The sequence below is a fragment of the Harpia harpyja genome, chromosome 17 (assembly GCF_026419915.1).
Source record: "Harpia harpyja isolate bHarHar1 chromosome 17, bHarHar1 primary haplotype, whole genome shotgun sequence".
In the NCBI taxonomy this organism is placed as follows: domain Eukaryota; kingdom Metazoa; phylum Chordata; class Aves; order Accipitriformes; family Accipitridae; genus Harpia; species Harpia harpyja.
Window position 1 is genome coordinate 2,774,371 of NC_068956.1, and position 21,714 is coordinate 2,796,084.

Consider the following 21,714-nt stretch of genomic DNA (forward strand, 5'->3'; position numbering starts at 1 on the left):
GCTCTTCATACTGTATAGGCAGCCAAGATAAGGCAGGCATCCCCTTGGCTTTGGACATGAAAACCCAGGTGGCCTAAGGCCAGCATAAATAAATATGAACTGTAATTGGACCTCTTGAGTGCCTCTGTATACTCTAATAAGCAGTACTGAAATGGATGAACAGTACAACAAGTGTCATCTCTCTTGGCCTAAAAACCATGTGGGTTGGAATTGCAGGGTGGTGTCTTTGTGGGAAGTAGTGATGGAGATTGAAACCTGGGATCTGAATTTTTTTGGGAGGTTCTTTAGGGATTTTGATCTGTGGAATGAGATTTTTGGACAAATCTGTTCCCAGACGTGTTACTTGTGTGGTGCTAAGCTATATGGAAACTGAGGCTAATCAGTCATCAGAAGAGTCAATTTACAAGCCTGACTTTTGCCAAAACGTGTAGAAGAGAGCGGCATGGGTCATAGCAAGTTGAAACAGTCCATGAAGCAAGAGAGAGTGGTGGAGTTTTTTTGTACGTTAACTTAACTGCAGGGTTAGTAGTCTTCCACTGTTGCTGCTCTTATCTTCAGCTTTCCTAATATGCCATATGGAATAAAACACCCCTACAGTGGCAGATTTTTAGTGTAAGCATGATAGGCATGTTGCTAGCTCTTGATCAAATTTGGTTTCAGAGCACTGTTTGAGAGATTACACAGAGCTGTGCTGAACTTCAAAAATAGCTTTATTCTGCTTCTTTATTTGTGACGGCAAGTAAAAGACCTTATCAATGAAGCAATGTTCAATTAGATTAAAAGTCATAACCCAGTCCTCCTTTTTCTGGCTTTATTGGAGTTGGTGAAAAACAGAGCATGTCGCTTAGCTAAATAATTTTCTAACAGATACCTGAAAGTGTTTAAGAAGGAGGATTTTTCTGAACAATGGCATTGGGAGTCGTCTTTATTTTTGTTATGACTTTGTCCTGGATATGGCCATAAGAATGGTGCTGCTAGTTGCTTCATCTTTCAGCCTGGGCAAAGATTTGAGTGAATGCAGTCATGTCACCAAAATGCTCAGAAATACCTAACCACATCAGGGAAAGTCAATATTGCATTTTGACTGAGAACAAATAAAATGGATTAAAGATCTCGCATTGGGGAAAATGCTCTAATATCTTTGATAATTAAAAACAGGGCAGGGTAGGGAATGCACCTATGACTGAGAAGCTGCAGAACATGCCTGTGAGTGTTACTACCACCCCTTTGTCTGGTGGGAGATCTCGCTTTTGTACTTCAGCTGCAGAATTCTTCTTCTCTTGGAAGTAAACTTTGATTTGAGTTTGGGGATGGCTTCCAGGAAAAAGTGCAGCAGTATGCAGCTTGAAAAAATGAGTCGCCTGAATATTGACTGGTGTTTCTCCTCTCTTCCCTCCACTGGGTAAGGCTTGTGCTCAATTGTCACAAACACCTTATCAGTTGTGTGGACTGTGATTAGAAGAACACAATCAACTTGAGCAGCTGTTTCCCTTTTTGGGTGGAGCCTGTAACCCATTCAAGCTGAATTTATGCATCTTCCTTTACAGTTGTGCAGTGAACTCGTCTTAGGCTTGCTCAGTCTGAGTGATAAGATTTGTTGGCAAGTTACATGTCAGCAAAAGGCTGTTGGCTTCTACTAGTGTCACTGTCCTTTCGGTAGCTGTCATCTTTACATGTTTATGCCCTTTGGAAATTTGATTTGCATGTAATTTACCATTCTACTATATGCAGTGTCTTGAATGGGATTCTGTCTGTTGCCCTGGCAGCAAGGTTTCTGTAATCATAAGCTGATAAGCACCAGTATAAAGAACAAAAGGAAACATCCTTTGGTATTTGCCACAAATACATTTGTTCTTTGAATAAAAAAAAAAAAAAAAATCAAGCCATAAATCCATCCCAGTGCTGGAGTCAAATCTGTGAATTGCAATAAGAGGATTAGAAACATCTTGGCTTTTGTGCCTTCATTTCTGGAAAAAATTGTGCTTCACATTAAGACTCTCCTCTTCTGTTCATGCCCTGTGTGTATTGAAGGTGATCTATATACTAGCTAGCTCCTTTAAATGTTCCTTACACTGGAGGCCAGCATGTCGCCTGCTGCTAGTCTGATAGACATGTTTTTTTCCTTTTCTTCTCCATTTGCAAATAGCTCAAAGCATCCAGTGTTGCAGTGTCTACATGAACTTGATTATTCAGAAACTTAATTTGAGTCTTAAATGCTTAAGTCAAACTGCTTAAAAGAATGATGGAAAGTATCTGTGCTTCAACAGCACTGTCTTGTTTGAGTTTCTTACAGCACTGGCTCTTGTAGAGGTTTAATGCCATAAATGAACAAGTCAGACTTGGATTTTATTCTCTTCTTACTCCCTACTGTCTTCTCTCGCCCTACATCTGCTTTTGACAAATTGTAGGTATAGGTTTCTGAGGAAATTGGGAAAGGGACTATATGATTATAAATTAGAAAAATTTTTCTTGTGGGAAAGCAGATGTAGCAAATGATGGTTTAAGGGGCTATGTAAAAAATATGTTATAGCTGGCTGGCACTCTCCATAATCTAATTTCTGGACTGATATAAAGTAGCATGCGTTCCATTTTTTGTATTTAATAGGAAAGTCTTGGATTTTTTTTTTCTTTAATAATAGGTTTGGGTATTTTACTTCCAGGATCCTACATCTCACTTATTGCCAGAAGTGTTCTGTTCTATTTTCTAAATCCCTGGTAGTAATTCTCAGTTTAAATTTAGTCTCATTGTAAACTAAGGTTGTTCTGGCAAATACAACCATAGGCATTTATTTCTCTTGTGAGAAGTAGCTGTAGTATGTGACTGCTGTAATTAATTGATGTATTTATGTCTTAAAGTTCTGTACTTGAAAAATCCAGATGTGTCTGATAGAAGCAAATGGATATTTGGAGTGTATGATAGAACTACAAAATCATGTATCAAATGTCTAATAAAGTTGAGACTTTCATTAATGTAAATACAAGCATATGTTAGCTTAATTGGCACAACTGTCAGTACACTCCAGCTTTCAGTTTTTTAAAGATTGCAGCCAGGAATGAGCTTGCTATATAAACTAGTAAATCACTAGACTAATTCATGACCGAGAGGGATATCTCAGTTGCAGGATACTGCAGCGTGTCTTAAAGGAAAGTGCTTCAGCTGGACCTTCAAACTTTGCCTCAAACTTACTGCAAGCTGAAAGGGAGCAAATGTGTTGTTACAGCACATTCCCAAGTTGTAAAGTCAAGTTATGCTGGACCACTGCATTGTGCAGCCTTGGGAAGTCAGGAAAACTGCTTGATCTTGCAAACGAGACGAGGATGGTATTGCAAAGAAATCCTGTAATGGTGAGGAAGACCGAAACTTGGCATCTTCTTTTTCCCCCTCCAAGTCAGTACCCAAGTTGAATTGATTGGCAGAAAGTTGTATGTTAGAATTGTTTCAAATCTTACAGCAAAGGTAGAAAGTAAGGTGGGTTTTTTTTTGGGGGGGGGGAACAATTTTACGTCAGACTTGAAAAGCCTTGAAGAAATACCCCAAATAGCCTGTGTTTCAGCAACTTGGGAACTAGCAAGTGAAGAAGAGAGATGTTGAAATTTTGCACGCTGGTTCTTCCTAGATTGATTAGGGATGCAGCTTTTGTTGGTCTTAGCTTACAGTACATGGCTAATGTTTTTGTAGCTATCCCACTGTCTTTTAAACTTCCAAAGGAAGGGAGAGTATTTTGTTTCCTCTTAGTCTCCCTCATCTCAGAAAACAGGTGATATGAGAATGGAAGTAGGGCAACAGCTTCATGGATCTCCACCTCCAAACTGTAATAGGGTGGCCTTCCCCTGGAAGCAATCTTAATGTCTGTTTTGCTTTCCAGTTCTTTCCCAGGCAGCAGCATGCAACTCACCTGATGTTGGACAATTGCACAGCAGCTCTCAGGGCCCCAAGCAACAGCAGTAAATCTGTCACACTTAACGTTTGTATTACTCTGCTGCTGGCTGACAATGGCTGTGAGCTGCTGCAGAGACACCAGAGCAGCCTGCAGACACAGGATGACGACACTGTTGGCTAAGCTATCTCTTTAAAAAGGGTTCAGTTTCTGCTGTAACTGGCTTGGCTTTCCTGACCGCTGAAGGAAATTTGGTAGCAGGCCAGTGGCCTCTTGAAGCCCTGAATTAGCTCTTAAAGCGCTATGGAAGTGCTAATTTTAATAAAAAATAATAAAAAAACCCTCTTGAACAATCTAGGAAGAATCTTGCATTGGCTGATAGCGTATAGATTATGCCATCAGTTGGCTCATCGTTGTCAATTACTAAACCAAGCCAGATTGTACTTAAAGCACAAATTGTACTAACTTTAGGCTGTAACGTTGGACTTGCATTCAGACTAGAAATGGAAACAATATGCAGTCAATTAGCGTTGAAGTTTCTCTCCATTCATTATATATAAATTTTAATCCAGATTTATGGCCTCAACTTATTGATCTCCATTCATTGGTGCAATCATAATTGCCTCCACCAAAGTCTGTCTTGTGCATGCAGAAATAATGGACAAAATTTCCATGCTGATGCTCTTACGGCTTAATTTGTATTCCCGTTGTTGGATGACCAAAGGTTTCCGTGTGGGTGCAGTGAGGGCTTTTTTGGCTGGGGAAGGGAGATTTCTGTTGATAGTTGCTGCTTTTGTGCATGAAGTCCCTAAAATTTTAATCTTGGAAGGCTTAACTTTGGATGTGGTCATGATCTTACTGTTACCATTTTAAAGTTCTTGGAACGACAGTGACCGTACTGGGATTGAGTCAACCAATATCAGTAAGTTTTCTGTCTTGCAATGTAAATGGCACTATTTGGCATCAAGGCAGCCAAGTTTAACTGTAGGCGGTTTTTTTTATATTGCAAGAAATGAGTGGATGAAGTTTGGCTTAAAAAGAAAACCATTTCTTATTAAAAACAGACTTGATTGCTGAATTATTTTGTATAGCAGTCTTCATAGGTTAGGAATATACCTTTAGATATAGATTCACCAAGTTGAAGTGGTATTCTAATGTATGTACTGTTTGGAGAAGTCAGCCTGAATAGGTTTGTTCCTTATACTTGGACATGGGTAGAAGAAGTTGAAGCGATTACAAAATTTGTAGGTTTTTAGCTGAGTATTGATCAAATCATTGTGATGAACTCGCATGGCAAATGACCCTTCTGACAATTTATCAATTACATAAATACTCTTTTAATGAGTAAAACACCTTTCAGCAGTCAGATTTTGCTACCTAAATAGCGTGACATGAAAACTTGTAAAACTTCTTTCTCTAACCACCTAACAGACTAAATCAAGAATCTTCTTCCAGTATAAAGTCAGATGAAGGGGAAAGGGAAATGTCACTCAGTTATTATTCTTTACTTACAAGTTTTAGCTTTGGGTAAGGCTTTCTTATGTCTGGAAAGAAAATGTTCCAGACTTTTGGAAAGAGGCAGGCTGGAAACTGTTGAAGTAGGAAATATAGACCCTACTGTATGATGTGACAGCAGAGCTCTGAATGATGTTCAGAATGGTCAGCAAACCTTGGCTTTGACCTGTGTAACTATGTTACGTAGCCAACATCCTCAAGATGCATTCAGGAGGGTGGGAGGTATAAGTAGTAGTTCCCAGTAGGCAAAAGTGTTTCCAGGAGGTCTCAGTACTCCATTAAGGATGTGAGACCAAGCCTTTGGTGACCCAGCGCTGTTGGCCTCAGCAGTCTTACCCCCAGTAGCAGCCAGCAGAGCCATGCTGCTTGACACGTGATTTGGATGGGGTACAGCTACGCCTAAAAAGCTCTTAGGCTGCTTGTGCTATGAGCAGTCCAAGAAGCTCTAAAGAAACCAAAGGAATCACTTAATAGATTTTTGTTTCAAATAATACTACAGAGTGTGTCATTTAGGGAAAGCAGTAGTCTGAAGGAACTAGAGGTATCTGATGACCTACATGTATTCACTTAGAGTTATAACACGTAGAAGTCCTAACTTGCAATTACCTTGTTTAATATTGCTAGCACTGCTTGTTCCTTGTTGTCCATGTATAATCTCTTCTCTGCCTATTTGCTGGGCCAGGTGGTTTAGGCACTGTCCTCACACTGATTAACCAGTATGTAATGCGTGCCGTTGAGTTGAGATGGGATGCTAAGGGGAGATGGAGTGAAAAGGAGTAATGCTTTGTAGTTACTCATACTTGAAGCATGTAGCCTGGTTATCTTGGTTTAGCTGCATACAGACCATTAAAAACTGCTAGGCAAAAACTTTAAATAGTAATGCCTCAGTTGCTTATAAATCTGCAAGAGATTAGAGAATGTAAAAGGAAGGAGCTGAATAGCCCCTTCTCTGTGCTCTAGTGCTTTGGTTTTTGGTGCACAGCAAATTCGTAGCCTTGGTTTAGTAAAATTAAGCATTTCTATGAAGAAGCAGAAGTTTTTTAATTTTGGCAAAGCGGAGGTGGTCGTTAAAGCATGCGTTGAAGCAGGCTTGTTCTTTTTGTTATGTTTGCCTGGCAAAGCACTGATGTCATACAGTAGGTTATCTGACCACTTTTGCTGTTCTGACAAGACCTTAGTTGAGCTAAGTGTTTACCCCAGCAGCAAGGCTGTCTGAAGAATATCCTTACAAAAGGAGAAGCCATTAATAATGAAACTTTGGATGGGAAAAGTAAGCCTGGGTTTGCATGCCTTGAAAGATACAGTCTATGTCTGCAGACCAACTCTAATTTTTCCTAATAAATATGTTAATTTCCACTCCATGTTAATTCTAAGAAAGATATTAATGCCTCTTAGACCTGTTTTTGCTATTCCTTTCCTTTGCCTGATTTTTTTCAATAAATATGGCTAATAATCAGTTTTCCCTCTTCACCTTAAAGCCAGGGCTAATGATCAGAAACATGTAATCATTATCCTTTTCACGCTTCAAATGTGTTTCAATTAAGAAAACCATGTTTTTGTTACAGAAGGGCCCATAGCATATTTGGGGATACTGAAGGGTGTTTCATGCTCGTGGCCTTGGTAGCTGTGTGTTATCTATAGGATACTTGCACTTTTTTTAAAGCTGGCCTACGTTAACACTGCTCACGGTAACTGTTGTGTGTATCCTTGTCTTGACATTAACTCTGTTATAACTTGATAATTGTTACATGAGATCCCTATAATTACCTCTTACCTAGAGTGTTCCCTTGTTGACATCTACTGAATTTAACAAATGAAAAGGACATCTGGCACTTGATCAAAATTAGAAACTTCCTGGTTTGCTTTGGATACTCATTTCTAAAATCTGCAAGTTGATTCCTCTTTTAATGTTTCATTTCAAAATAGAAGCTGACAATCTGAATTCATATTACTGCTGCTGATTTTGAGGCGGCTGGCACATTCATCATTAGGACATGTGTGGGGAACCTTTAGTACAGCTGTAACTTCTCTTCTCCTTACAGGCTTCACAGAGCCCAGTGTGCAATTAAACAGACTCAGGTAACTGTTCAGAAAATAGGAAGGGAGATTGAAGAAAAGCTGAGATGTACATCTACAAGCAATGAACTGGTAAGTTTGATTATTTAAAACCATATTCTACAGGCTTGTTGAAGCATCTGGCTGATGTCTTGACCATAAGCTTGGTTTTTTACCACTTGAACTTGAAACCTTTATTTAAACCTGTAATTTAAAATGGAAACTCATCTGAGAAGTGTAACGTAATGGATTTTAGATTTGTGTATGTTACTTAGATGGATTGATAGATTGCTTATCCTATTTTTACCTTTACTTTGTATAAATGTATAAATGCTTTGTATAAATGTATAAATGCTTTTATAATGTAAAAGTGTAAACATTACACAGTGCATGAAAGAGGTTTATCAGGAAAAACAAACTTTTAATGATTTAGATAAATCTTGACAGCAACCTGTGATGGATTTAGAGTGAGATGAGTCTACTGGCTGTATCTTCTTGCACCCTGCTCCCTTTGGGTGAATAGAATTCATGCAAAAGCTGTCACTCAAGTGACACATTCATTTTAAGCAGGAATTATATTAGATCTTGCAATAGCTTTTGACAGTTTGTTTTGCCTGTCCTCTTCCCCTCTCCAAAAAAGTGTACTGGCAGTAGTTTCTACTTTCTGCCCAGAAAGGCTGAGCTTAGTTCAAAGCAGTGAGTTGCCAGAACAAGAGTGGCTCATCGTGATTTCACTATATTGGTACTCACTGGCATGTGTCTGGTGCCTTGCATAGGAAGGAGCAAACTTGTGACATGAAATTACTTTATTGCTGTAAGGTGGATTCTGGGTTGAGAGTACTCAGCTAATTTCCAAAAGTGTCAAACTGGTTTAAGGGTTTGACAAAATGGGAAAATGGGAGTTTGTTTACCCACTCTAATTACAGGGTTGCATTGTAGACAAAAAACCAAAGTACTCGACTCCCTTAAGGGGCAATATAACACCTCCTGTGAGTGACTCTAACCCAGAGCTTCTTTGCCTTCTGCTGGTATCTTGGCTGTTAGAAGGTTTTTAACCATCTTTTTTTCAGTTATGGATATCCTTGTCCCTGTATGCAAAGGCTTTTCCTTTATAGATATGTGTGAACGAAACTCCGTGAAGAACACTAAAACCAAAAATGGCAATGATTGTACATGTGATGCAATTTCATAGCAACCATGGTCTATGGTATAAGGAAATAATTACCTATTTTTCTTTTCCTTTGTTTAATAGTGGAAACTGTTGTTGGGCTTCCATTCCCCTTTATAAGTGTGTGAACTATATATAGTTTCCTTCCTTAATATTGAGTCATGTTTCCTGCTGCAGTCTTGAACCAGAAGGCTCAGCATACATGTGTAATTGAAGGAAATATGAAGTGGAAAGAAGAGTTCAGCAAGAGCTTACTTTTTTTCAGGCAGCTAGTGTTGAAGTAACATTATCGCCATTAACTGCTTGAAAAAGTGAAAGCTGGCAGAGTTACACAAAGCGACATTGTCTGGCAGTACTTACACAAGACTTGCTCACAACTATGTCTGACTGCCCCTTCAGGCTTTGAGCTCTATCAGGGCTAGGATTGGACTGAAGAGATGTAACTTCTCTTTTCCATTTTGAATCTGTCTTCAGTTATTCTCAATAAGTATCTATTAAACATGGTAGTTATTTCTGCCTTAAAAGAAAGCAAAAAACCCACTTATAATAGAAAATTCTGCTTTGCTATGCATATGGCAGCACAATTTCTTAGTGGAGACAGTGCATCAAAGAAAAAAACAGATTCTTTTTAAACACAGGAATAGATGTAGAGTAGGTACAGGACAAATCCTGAAACTTTCAAAGAAGAGATCCTTCAAATATAATTGTGTGGAATGACATAATCTGCTCCTTGCCATGTGTTCTTTCCTTTTGTATCCTTTTTTTTTTTCTCATCACCCTGAAGCTGGGAATTGGATCTAATAGTGCAGCTCAGACATCTCCAACTTTTTCCCAGCTCCGTACCTCAATTTAGTGTAGACTCCTCATTGCTCATCTTCCCTCTTGTTGCTGAACCCTTTGCCAGGCAATGAATGCTCGTCATGCTGCTAGCGCTCTGCTATTAGTTTCTATGTACTTGTCCTGCAGAAGTGTCTTCCCACCTCTCCTCCCTCTCTAAATTTCTGCCCTGGGCCAGGTTGCGTCACTGAGCACAGGAGAGGAGATGCATCCTACAGCAGGAACAAGCACTGTGGGACACAGCTGAGGTTCTCTCCTTCCAAAGCAGCAAAACGATTAGGGTCTTTGGTAATCTATTGCCTGTGGTAATCTATGAACTCAGCTTTTAGTCTGGCAGACACTAGTCTTGTCCTATTTTTCCCTTCCGTCCTATTAGCCCTTTTATGGAACTGCTTGTATGCAGAAAAACTTTTTTTTTTTTAAATCTGTTTTTCTTCCAATAGAAAAAAGAGAGTGAATGTTTACAGTTGAAGATCCTGGTGCTACGTAATGAACTGGAGAGGCAGAAGAAGGCCCTTGGTCAAGAAGTAGCATTGTTGCATAAGGAAAAAAGTACTTTGAATGACAGAGGTGAGTGTAGAAACGTTACTGCTTCTACTGCAGATACTCATAATGTGCTGATCAGAGGAGTCTTAGCTCAGCTTGTGATCTGGTGATGAAAATGAAGGTGCTGGGTTTTGTGGGTGGTTTGTTTTGTTTTGTTTTTTTTTTTTGTCTGGCTCTAATGTGCTTGTGTTTTTCTTTATCTGAAGTTTGCAGCCAGATATAATTTCTTCACCATCTGTGTTATACTGAATTCTGTACAGCAGTTTCTGGTATCCTGTCTCTAAATAACTTCTTACTATGGCACCTCTCTAAAGCAATCTTAAAGCTGTGCTTAATTAAAATTCTATGAGAAAATCAGAAGAGCTGCACTGTAATACAGTAAACAGTGGCTTGATGCAGGCACATCATAATGTCATGAGGGATGTTATTGTACCTGTGATTAGGATCCCATTTTAAGTGTCAGAAGACAAAAATCCCTCTTAATAGCTTATTATGTAAGTGAAAGGAGAAATGCTCAGTCTTCTTGGTATTTTCTTTTATTGGGAAAGTGTCCCATAGTAAAATGCTATATCGCTGTCTCTTTGGAGTTCACCAGAGACCAAGCTACATGGACATTTGATCTTGTTGCAGGATTCTTTATTTAATACTTAGTTGAGTCTAAAGCAATTAGTGACTACTAAAAATAAGGTTTTTGCCATTTACTTAATTCTGACTATGTAAGTATTGAGATGCCTTAACTGAATTACTCCACTACTGTGGACATAAGGGTAACAGCTGTTAAAGGAGAATGAGGTTTCGTTGGTTGTATTTGGCTGGTAAATGGTGTATAGTGCATGAAGGCAGCATAACATGGAAAATGGGCATCTAAGAGTAAATGAAGGATTATTGCCAACATTTGTGTCAGTATCTACTTTTAAAACTTCAGGTAACTGAGAAAATACTTGCTACTAATTTTTTTTTTTTCCTGATTCCTCATGTTGTTTAGAAAATGCATTTGAGACTGAATACCAGAAACTTCAAGAGCATAACGAATCCCTGCATGAATTAAGAAAGGAATGCACTGCTAAGAGGTAAAAGGACCTATGCTTTTTCTGCAATTGGAAAGGAAATACAAGCTTGAGAGTAGGTCATTTGAAGTGGGACTCCTGGCACCAAATTCCTCCTAATGTCACCCCAAAAATTCTGTTAAGACGTCTCTGCTACAATTTCTAGATATCTAAAGTGATAATTAACAGTGGCAAGTCTAGAAGAGAAGAAAACAGATGCTTGGTTGCATGTGTAGACTATGATAGGACTTTTAGGTCTGTTTTAGTGTGACATGGCTTTGTAATACTTAATTGTCATAGTCAAAATACACCTATAATATGAGGTACAACTGAAAATGAAAAGTCAGCTTTGTCTTCTGTATTTTTTTTTTTTTTTTGTGGAATTACCTAGCTTTCTTGGAGAGGGGAGGTGATACTTGGGAAGATGCAGAGGGATACGAGGGCTTGATACCTTTACTTAAAGCTTTTGAAGAAACTAATGGTTTTGGGATCTCTTTTCCTAAAGAGAACTGTTTTTGAAGACAAATGCCCAGCAGACTATTCGATGCAAGCAATTGCTATCGGAGCTATCCTATATCTACCCTATTGATCTGGTATGTTTTTAATGTTCTAAAAATCTGCTTGATGTGAAATGAACTTCCTATTTGTTACACTGTGAGCAAGTATCATGTTTTATTCGTGATGGAACTTGCTCGTCACTCATGCTGTTTTTTCCAGCTTTTTCTTGGGTTTGGTCCTGAGATTGCAAACCTCACAGGGACTTACGCCAGCATCTCTCAAGTAGTCTCTGCTATAAAAGTAGAATAGCTGTGGCTGTAATATAATGGATACTTTCCATTTTGTTTACAATTATATGAACTAACCCTGACAGTAGGCTAGCTGAACTTTAACGGAGTGCACATGAACAGATGTCAAAATATTGAGCTCCGATGCCTTTTATATAATGAATTGATTAAGATGAAGCTCTTCCTTCTTTAAATAAGTTGCATTTATTTCTGAATTATATGAAATGTGGACTAAAACACTATGTCAAAGTCACCTTGGGTTTCTTTGAATATTTAGGTTTTTCTTTACAAAAATGCTTTGTTGTCTTCACATTTTGTGCAGGTTTCTGTTTTCTGGATGTTATTGTTTCATTCTCACTTTCCATTGTTGATTTTAAACTTACAGAATGATCAAAAGGATTACTTTGTTTGTGGAGTCAAGCTTCCTAATTCTGAAGACTTTCAAGGTAGCTGGTTATTCTTAATTTAGTTGTTACAGTTGACACTGCTTCTAAACTTCATAAAATTAAGTAAACTGATAGCAATGGCTTGGGATCCAAATTTCTGACTGGAAAGGCCTAGACAAGAAGAAAACTTATTCATTATTTATTCCTACTTCCTAGCTAGTACAAAGGAAGTTACTGTTGACTCTTAGAAAAGTACCTCTGTATTCTAAGACTCAATATGGAACTGCTGGAACAGGTTACCCAGAGAGGCTGTAGAGTCCCCATCCCTGGGGATGCTCAAAACCCAGCTGGAGACAGTCCTGGGCAACTTGCTGTAGCTGACCCTGCTCTGAGCAGGGGGCTAGGACTATGCAATATCCAGAGGTGCCTTCCAAACTTAGACACAAATATTTTCCAGAATCACTGACCTAAAATTCCATTGTGGCTACTTTCAGTCCATAAATCTTGATGGGGAATGTGCATGAATCCCCATTCAGTTTGCTGTAGTTGCTGGTGAACTTACCAAATAACTATCTTGCATAAGTAAGACTTTATAGCTGCCTGACAGTATGGAGTATTTTACAAGTCAGCTTCTACTTTAACTGTCTGCAGTCATCCTATTGCAGAAGCAAATATATAATATGCCTGTCTGTATAACATTTATACAGGTAACTGCATGCATTCATCTACAAATGTTTGACATGAATTGAAACTTCACTAAAATCCCCTTGAGAATTTCTTGCTCCCAGTAACTTGCTCACTCTGCAAGTCACATGGTTTATTGGGCAAAAACCTCAATCAGTTGTCTAACTCTTCAAAGCCATCCCACAGGAATTAACTTGTGTTAACAGTATGTATATTGGATGCTAGAATAATGAAGGATATTCTTTAAAAGAAATTAATTTGTCAATATGACAAAAATTGGTCTATTGCTTTGTTTTCATGATTGCACTAAATGTGGTCATGAACTCATTTTGGTAGTTCTTGAGAAATCAGTGGCATGCACCTTTTGGCCCATTTTCAGTTTATGGGTATTAATTCCTTACAAAAGAATTATTAATTCTTTATCAAAGTCTCTAGAAATATTGTATTATGAGGAAGAAGTACTAAGCATTCGACTTAGTGAAATATGCAGTTAAATTTGAAAACCAGCTGTCTGACTTGTATCTTTTTTTCAGACTCTTGGTAGATAATATTTAAAAAAAAAAAAAAATCAGGCATCTGAAGTATCAAAAAAATTTATTCCCTGAAAAGCCTGTTTTGGTGCAAATGTTGAACACTTTTTACAAAATCCTTTTTGAAAGGGGTGTAACTTTTAAATCCATGTACCATGTTGTGCTCTAATAGAGCTCAGTATGATTTCATAGTTGTCGTTGAACATCATTATAAGCTTTCTTAGAAGGTCCTCTGTTTAGTTGATTTCATGGGACTCCCTTGTGCCTCAGAAGGGATGACTCTGTCATGTTGTTTGTATTGGTGTGTTCACTTACAAAGAAGAAAAATAGAGAAAATGGAGAGGAAAAGGGCTTACACGGCTAAAGGATGTAATTTGAATCGCAAGACCTGTGTGTATTCCTGGCAGGTGAAGCTTTAAGGTTGAAACCTTAAATGTCAAATTGAAAATTATACTTTAAAACAATGGGTTAATCTTAAGTTCTTCTAGTTATTGGCAGAGAACAGAGTTCATACCCTGGGGTCGATGTCTCTCCAACTGATCTCACTAATGAATAAAGTTATGGAGGAATGCAGCTTTTCCCTGACCCCAGTCATACATGTCAGCTACATCTAGAGAAATGCAGAAAGTTTAAGACTTGAATTTTGTCTTGGGATTTTTGTTTCACTTTTCCCATCTCTTCTTTACCCTCCCTCACCCAGCCAAACGTTGACAAGAGTAACTTTTAGCTTTGAAAGTGTAAAATTGGGAGGAGAACAAGCCATCACCCATTTTACATTGCCCTTTAATGAGAGGCAAACAATTGTAAAGCAGTCTAAATTTATTGCAGACTTGCACCTGTTCTTAAGTTATAACTTCTGATAGCTTCATTAATTATATCATTCTCTAAGCAATAAGGATGAACTTGTGCTGAGCCTGCAGTGAGATCCAGTTGATTAAATAATGGATTTTTTTTTTGTTGTTGTTGACAGCAAAAGATGACGGAAGCATTGCTGTTGCCCTGGGCTACACTGCTCACTTGGTTTCAATGATATCCTACTTCTTGCAAGTGCCACTCAGGTATCCTATAATTCACAAGGGCTCCCGGTCCACAATCAAAGATAATATCAATGACAAACTGACGGAGAAAGAGCGAGAGTAAGTATGTCGTAAATATGCTTATGTACTTTCTTTGAAGCAACAAATCAACAACAACAACAAAAAAACCTTGAACAGTTTTGGGTAGTCTGAAGTGACACAGAGTTTGAAGTGATTTGTTACTGCTTTCAGTAGCTGGGGGACAGTTGTTTGAGTTTATCATGTTGGAATTCTGTGATCTAATAGACTAGTTCAGCTTTGTCATTCTAGGCACACATATACTATTGATTTGGCTTCTAATAATGCTAGAAGAACTTAAATAGTGTGTCTTATAGGTATGTTTTGGCTGCTGGTTGGAGAACTTGCCTTTCATGTTTTGCTACTGGCTATGGGAAAAAGCTGCAGATAGCAAATGTGGCTTCACTGAGGAGTTACTGCCAGTACTGGAGTCGTGGTTGATAAACATGAGAAAATAAATAGCTTCCTTTTAATGCAGAGGATTTTAATCAATTGAAAAAGAGCACTGTAAACTGTTACCTACTATAAATCAATATTCAGTGAAGAGTTTTTCATTTGTTCTGTAATCATTGTCTTTCAACACATAGCTACGCTATTGTTATTGTTGTGCTACTAGGAAACTATCTTGCTGCCCTTAAATTTACTCCCTGAATGCCTTCTCCTGCATTTGGCACTTTGCCTATTTTCCCACTGTCTTTGCACCTGTGTGCTCTAATATGAAAATAGTGGCAATTATTGGTTAAGCTGCACTTTGTAGCCTGCAACCGCAGAACTCAAAAGGAATGCGATACTGACCAGCTGTGGGAGGCCAGCTGCTCGGCTCTGATCCTGTGCATGTATGGATGGCTGCAGAGTCAGGCTTGCAGCACCAGTAACTTTGTTTTTCCATATGCAAGGTTTGAAAAGGGAGCAAAGGAAATGACTGAGGGGACATGAATTTGTGGAAAGTAGTTGTCTCTATTGACATGAACGCTGTAAAAAAACCTCTTCTCTTTGGAAGTATGCAACCAAAGTCTTATAATATTTTAACACTAATTCCTAATAGTCCAAATCAAGATGGGGAAGGGTCTTACTGTGCATAGTTGACAGGACTGGGATGCTTGGAAGTGTCTGATTTCTCTTTGAAACTCAGTAACTTTTGCCAGGACAGCAGACGTAACTTGCCTTAAGAGTTAAACTCACTGAGGTCTTCCTGTTTTGACACAATAAAATATGACTGTATAATTATGTCTTGCAAATTAGTTTTGATACCATTTTAATAACTTGTCCAAACGCTTCCTGGGTAACTTAATAGAACATTAATCTGTTTTGCTTCAGTTTAGTTCTCTAAGCATATGATCATACTCCTTCCTGTACATCATTTTCAGAAGGGTAGCAAACTAGAACGTTTATATCTGGAAAATAAATTTCTGAGGAGTAGAGCTGCCCGTGTGTGGGTGTATAAAGATTAAAACAATTTCCTGTTGTCCGAGACAGATTGGAAGGTTTAGTTCTTCAGGCTATAGCCTTCCAAATCCTCATGACTTAATACTTTATTTCACAATAGATTTCTGAAAAGGAGAAAGTTTAGCTAAGTATATGAATCCCTGTTGGGCCATTTACCTGTGTTCTGCAAGATTTTTTCAGGATTAGCTCCTGCCTGGGATCTTCTCTTCCCAGCTATTGGAGAGTCAATCCTACCAACTCTCAAAGGATTTTGGTTGCTATAGAAAACCTCAAATGTCTTAACTTGCAGTTTTCTTTCTAAACTAATAGCTCATGTTTCTCACCTACTCCTAACTGAATTGAACATAGCAATTAACAGGCATTATTAAATTTCTTTATTTCAGTCACCTGTCCTTTAGCAGCTTTTCAAACTCCAACATAAACTGTTGAGTAATTACAGTGAAGTTTTCTCTATACTTAATCTTTACTATAACACATAGCATCATGATTATTGACTAGGTTAAACATTTTACTTGGCTTCGTACTTTTTTTTTTTTTTTTGGACTGCAGGGTTGCCCTGAGATCTATATTAAGAGCTTCTAAAAATCATACGTTGGGGGAATAGCTGATGTTTTCACTCAAGAGCAATTTCATAAGTACATGTGTTTGGTTTTAATGTTATACTGTATAAATGTGTTACTTCACTTTCAAGTTTCTTTACCAGCTTTTTAAAGCCCTTATAATAAGCTGGTTAAATATTTTGAGAGCTTTAAGAATGTGAGTTACGTTTGGGAAACACTCTGTCTGCTTCAGATTTGTTTACTTGGATGATCCAGGTCACTTAAATCTCAAGGTTCTTGTAGAAGTATTCAATTTTGTCTGCTGCAATTACTGTTACATTGGAACTTAAGAGTGTACAAAAGAAGTAGGAGACTGTGGTGCGAACTTAGCACTTGTCTGGCCACATTACTGAAGGTAGAATGAGGTATAGAATACCTGCTGATAGCATACAATATATGGTCAGCTTTGTAATTGTAGAGATACTAGTGTTTATAATATATTCCGTAACTGTTCCCTCCTTGTATTCCATGAAATAATTTTGGTACTACTAAAAGGCTGTAAGTTTTCTCCCATAAATCTACTTTTATGACTTTCTGAACCACCAAGGTAAGACAAGAATACGATTGTCACTAAATATCTCATTAATGCAGTTTTTCAGTGGTCCCTTTCAACATTGCCAGAGTGTACCGAATATGTAGGAAGAAAGAGTACCATTCCTCAAAAGTTCTGGAGTCTGAAAGATTTCAAAGCAAATAATGGATATATAACTCCCAAATTTAAGCTACTTAGGACAGCAGCATGTTCCTCTCTCCAGTGACAAACAAACATGTTTCCTGAATAAACCACCTAAATTCTTTGGCACTGTTCTTGCAGAACTGAAACCTAGCACTTCATTGCATTCTCATAAACATAGTAAGAATGCTGAGATTAAACTATTTATGATATGTTCTGACACTGTCTGTCAAGCACTGCATTTAATGCTTCTGTTAGTCTGCTCCCAGATTTTTAAATAAAGAATAACTTCCAGTTTAGAGCAAAATAAGGATTGTTATGTCTGGATTGAGACATACTTTGTGAAATTGCCTGTGTTGGTGTTGCTGCAATTGTAGTATTTTCTTATATAGTCTTCAGTTCTCTTCTTCCAGTTCTGATACAACCTAAACATCTCGCAAAGTAAACGCCTGCATTTTGCTGGCTGGAAGCTACTGAATCTTTTGAAACCATATCAGTCTCCTTGTTAGTATTAAAGTGAGTACAGTAAAGAATACTTATGCCATCTGTTTGGGAGTCTTTTGGCATCTCTGTTGACTCAAAGCTATGCTCGGTTGCTACTTTTTATAACTGAGACTTCACATGACACTTCTACAACCTGCCAGCTGAATATTTAAGAGTAGAATACTTGTTTAATCAAATCACGTTAGACAGCTTGGAAATATGTATACTCCCCTAAGAAAAATAATGTTCTTTGGAGTTTAATCACCTTTCTGGTGCCCTACGTGTGTTTGGACAAGTGAAATGCACATTTGGAGAAATTTATTTCTGTTGTATTTTTGCATTCTCATTCATACTGTGTCTTTTAAAATATTTTCAAGAACTCTTACTTCCCTGCTAGTTAATTTGGAAATGAGAATGGTTTCAAGAAATAGCTTTGCTAACATTGTTTCTCTGTAGTAAGAGAAATCAAATAGTACATGCAGTCTGTTCTGGCTTATGCTACACCTTCTTCCCACCAAAATGTGTTAAGGGAGGATTAGAAAACTAGTTGTAGTAAGAAGGTAACCACCTCAAAGTCATATTTCAGATTAGGGAAAAAAAAACGAAGGGGTAGAGTACATGATCTAAAAAGACTTTGTATTTAAAAGGCAAAAAGATCATCATCATTTTCAAGCATAGCTAGCTACTGGAGAACATACAGGCATTTCAGAGGTGCCTGATCTTGAAGAAGTGCTATTTTTTTTCTTGTGTTGTATGTTTAAATATTGAACTTATTGTCACTTAAAGTTATAAAGGTCAAAAATATATATAAGTTTAAAAATAAAATAAAAAACCCCAAACAAGCCCTAGACACTCATGGAAGAAGCCTGATCTAATCTGGTGTATTTTTTGCAGGAATATTTGGCATTAACTGATCTGAGATAACAGTAAACTACTGTAAAGGTTTCCTTAGCATTTTATAGTTTATAGGAAGATTTAAGGTATTTTCTTCCACTCTGCTTGACAGACACCAACAGGCCAAAGAATATACAAACAGCTGGGATGCAGTCTTGGTCATCTGCATTCAGAGGCATCTGACATCTTTGCAGTTATGTTTTATGACTTTTATGTACCTCAGGAACCAAACAGTTGTATGGAATGGCCTAAGGAGGAGTGAAGTTGAGCATGCTGCCATGGCTTTCTAAATTCTGCTACTTGTCCTGTCTGAACACCTTCTGTTGTCACTAAACATAGGAAATGACTGTCTATTGCACTACTGTGTCCTCACAGAAAACGGGATCAAAATTGTATGCTGTGTTTGCAGCTAAAAGCGATAGGTCTGATCCTGAAATAATTTCCTGGAAACTATTTCTGTGATGTGGAGTTATACCTCAAAATTGTCTTTTTCTGGAGCTCAGCTTCATCGTTATTGAGAACTTCAAGCATGCCAGAAGATTGTACTTATTAGTCAGTTTTTGTCTTGATGTTAGGTAGGGGTTCTAAAGTAGCTGTTTTGAGCCAGGGTTGTGAAGATCTGCTGGCATCAGACTTGATCTGGAAACAAAGTCTGGATGCATCCAACCTCTTATATCACAGCGGCACTGCAGTGCTCAAAACTAGCCGTAATTCTCTGGGTGCTGAAAACTTAAAGGCCAGTTTCATTTCATTGCTGTAGCCGATGTGGGAAGTACAAAGGTATGAATAATAAAGAGCACGTCATCTTTCACTGGGATGAGGCAGTCTTGTAGCAACTGAAGAGTGTATCAAGCATGAAATGCAGCTGCCCTCGTTGGATCTTCAGAATACTTCTGGATTCCTTAAGGATGTAGTGCCACGAGTGGGTTTATCCTCATGCAGCTTCTCTACAGCTAAAGCTGACATGCAAGTGCAGGGCCAAAGGGCTGCAGCACTGTGTGTGGTGGATGTTAATGTATCTGCATGGCTTGTTGATTGAGTCTTGAATTCAAACCAGCAGGTTGGTTTACCCCAGTTTGAGATGCTTTTAATTAGTTTAGGGAGCCAAATTTCAGAGAAGTGGAAAAGTTAAGAGTAAGTCAGGCCAGATGTACTTTTAATCCACACATGTTCAAGCAGTTACTTTGTTATGTTGGTGTTGTATTTTTAGACATACTTGTTTGCACTGATAAAGAAAACTTCCGTTATATTGTGCGTGGTTCACATGGTGTTGTCATGCCATATGAGTTACTGACAGCGTAAGTTCTGATGTAAAAAGTTTCATTTCTCAGGCCTGCGAGTAAAGCAAAGGTTGTATCAAAGCCAGTTCTGCTACAAGACTGCTTCCAAATTACCTTTCTCAGTGTGTTGTCTTTCAATTCTTTTATGTGTGACAAGCTGGATTTGCAAAGAAGTAGATAAGTGTTGCTGAACAGGCATGTGGATAATTTTGGAGCATTTGGAAACCGCTTGTTGAATGAGTGTAGTCTAAAAGTGGTCCTCACTACTGTGGCCTTGCTCCTGTTTTGAAGAATGGGGAAAATCAGAGTTTCAGCTCTAATAGACTTAGTATAACTGAAGGTGGTTATTGCTTTGTGCTTGGTAACATATAAGGTACTTGCAATAAAGCAATCTGGAAAAATCATGACACAAGCAAGTAAAGAATGACTTTTCACTGACATTAACATCTCCCAACTCAATCGAGAAGTCTTTAATCATATTTGGTACTTCGGCTGAGATAATAAAATGGCAGCTTTGGGAAGAAATCTTGGCAAACTTAAATCAGATGGAGGGAGATGGTTTGTTGAGAAATCTAATATCTGTCAAAGTAAAGTTGATTCTTTGTGGTAGATTGAGTGTGTGTTAAGTGTTCAACTGTATTGCTCAAAGAATGCTTTTTGCCGTGAACTTATCCTGAACTGTATTTTTACGTTCCACATTCTTGAGGATATTTAGCTAGAATCCTGGCTTATTTTATTCTTGATCACGAAAATAATGCTTTTGCCTTCTTGGGTCAGCAAATATTACTGTGTGTAGATTAAGAATTAGATCAGGTGTTCTTTAATAAATTTAGATACCGTTAACACTGTTTCTGGGAACTAGAAGCTTTTACATGCTCCTGGCCAGTCTGAGAAAGCAGATTTTGTTTACTGCAGTAGATGAGACCACTGACTCCAGACATCTACAGCTGAGAAATGTTTCTGTGAAGACATACTAGTCTTAATTTACTCCCATTGGAACACTATACTCCTGATGAGATTATTTTTCAAAACATTACTTCATTTTTCAATAAGCGGGGACTTGACCTGTGTAAAGTGTCCTCTAGTTAAAAATGATCTTTCAGTGGCAGGGAGATTTAAAGTTCTGATAGTGAGTTTGTATGCTCTGTCCTTTCAGATAGTCCTTGCGTTGTGATATCCATCATGGCTTTTATGTAGCAAGCCTTGCATTCAAGCTGAAATATATCACAGAAATGCACAATTTACAAAAAGCTATCAGTGTCGCTTGTTCCGTGGATTGCTAGCTGTGTTTTTGAGGTGTTTGAAAGCATTATTTGCTGAAGTAGTGTAATGATACCCTCTTGTATAAATTGGTGACTGTCTTATCGAGAACTGCCTGACTTTCATAATCTGGGTCTTTCCTTTCTTTTCCTGTATACAGCCTGTACATATTGAAGCTATTGTACATTCTCCAAGAGCAAGGTCACAGCAGTTACACTTCTTAATAGAAAGATGGCAGTTCTTCTGCTTTCGATTATCTTCTTGTTGAGCTATTCAGATAGGCATTTTGAAAATACATTTCATAAAGTTAAACTGCCAATGTTATGTTTTCCCAGTAAACTAATTATCTTTGTATCGTGTAAAGCTTGAATGAGGATATGCTTTTTTCCCTTGGCAGTCTGTATTTTTGTCATCAAGTTTGTTTTACAAGTGTAGCTTTTTCTCTCAAGTAGAAACTAAAACCCATATAGTAATCAAATCTGAATACACTTGTGATTCATATTCATGTCTTAATCTCATCTCTAACAAAGCAAAGTGCACACTTGTAATCCTTTT

At 38.0% G+C, this 21,714-nt stretch overlaps 1 protein-coding gene across 4 annotated transcripts in view; it reads left to right on the forward strand.

Annotated features, from left to right (window-relative positions):
• Positions 1 to 21,714, forward strand: part of UVRAG (UV radiation resistance associated) — a 97,007-nt gene that overhangs the window by 34,601 nt on the left and 40,692 nt on the right. For all 4 annotated transcript variants that reach the window (XM_052812450.1, XM_052812452.1, XM_052812451.1 and 1 more), the window contains 6 exons: positions 7,436 to 7,541; positions 9,897 to 10,023; positions 10,985 to 11,069; positions 11,551 to 11,638; positions 12,216 to 12,276; positions 14,401 to 14,566. In XM_052812450.1, the coding sequence (XP_052668410.1) occupies positions 7,436 to 7,541; positions 9,897 to 10,023; positions 10,985 to 11,069; positions 11,551 to 11,638; positions 12,216 to 12,276; positions 14,401 to 14,566 (633 nt within the window). The remainder of the gene's footprint in view (positions 1 to 7,435; positions 7,542 to 9,896; positions 10,024 to 10,984; positions 11,070 to 11,550; positions 11,639 to 12,215; positions 12,277 to 14,400; positions 14,567 to 21,714) is intronic.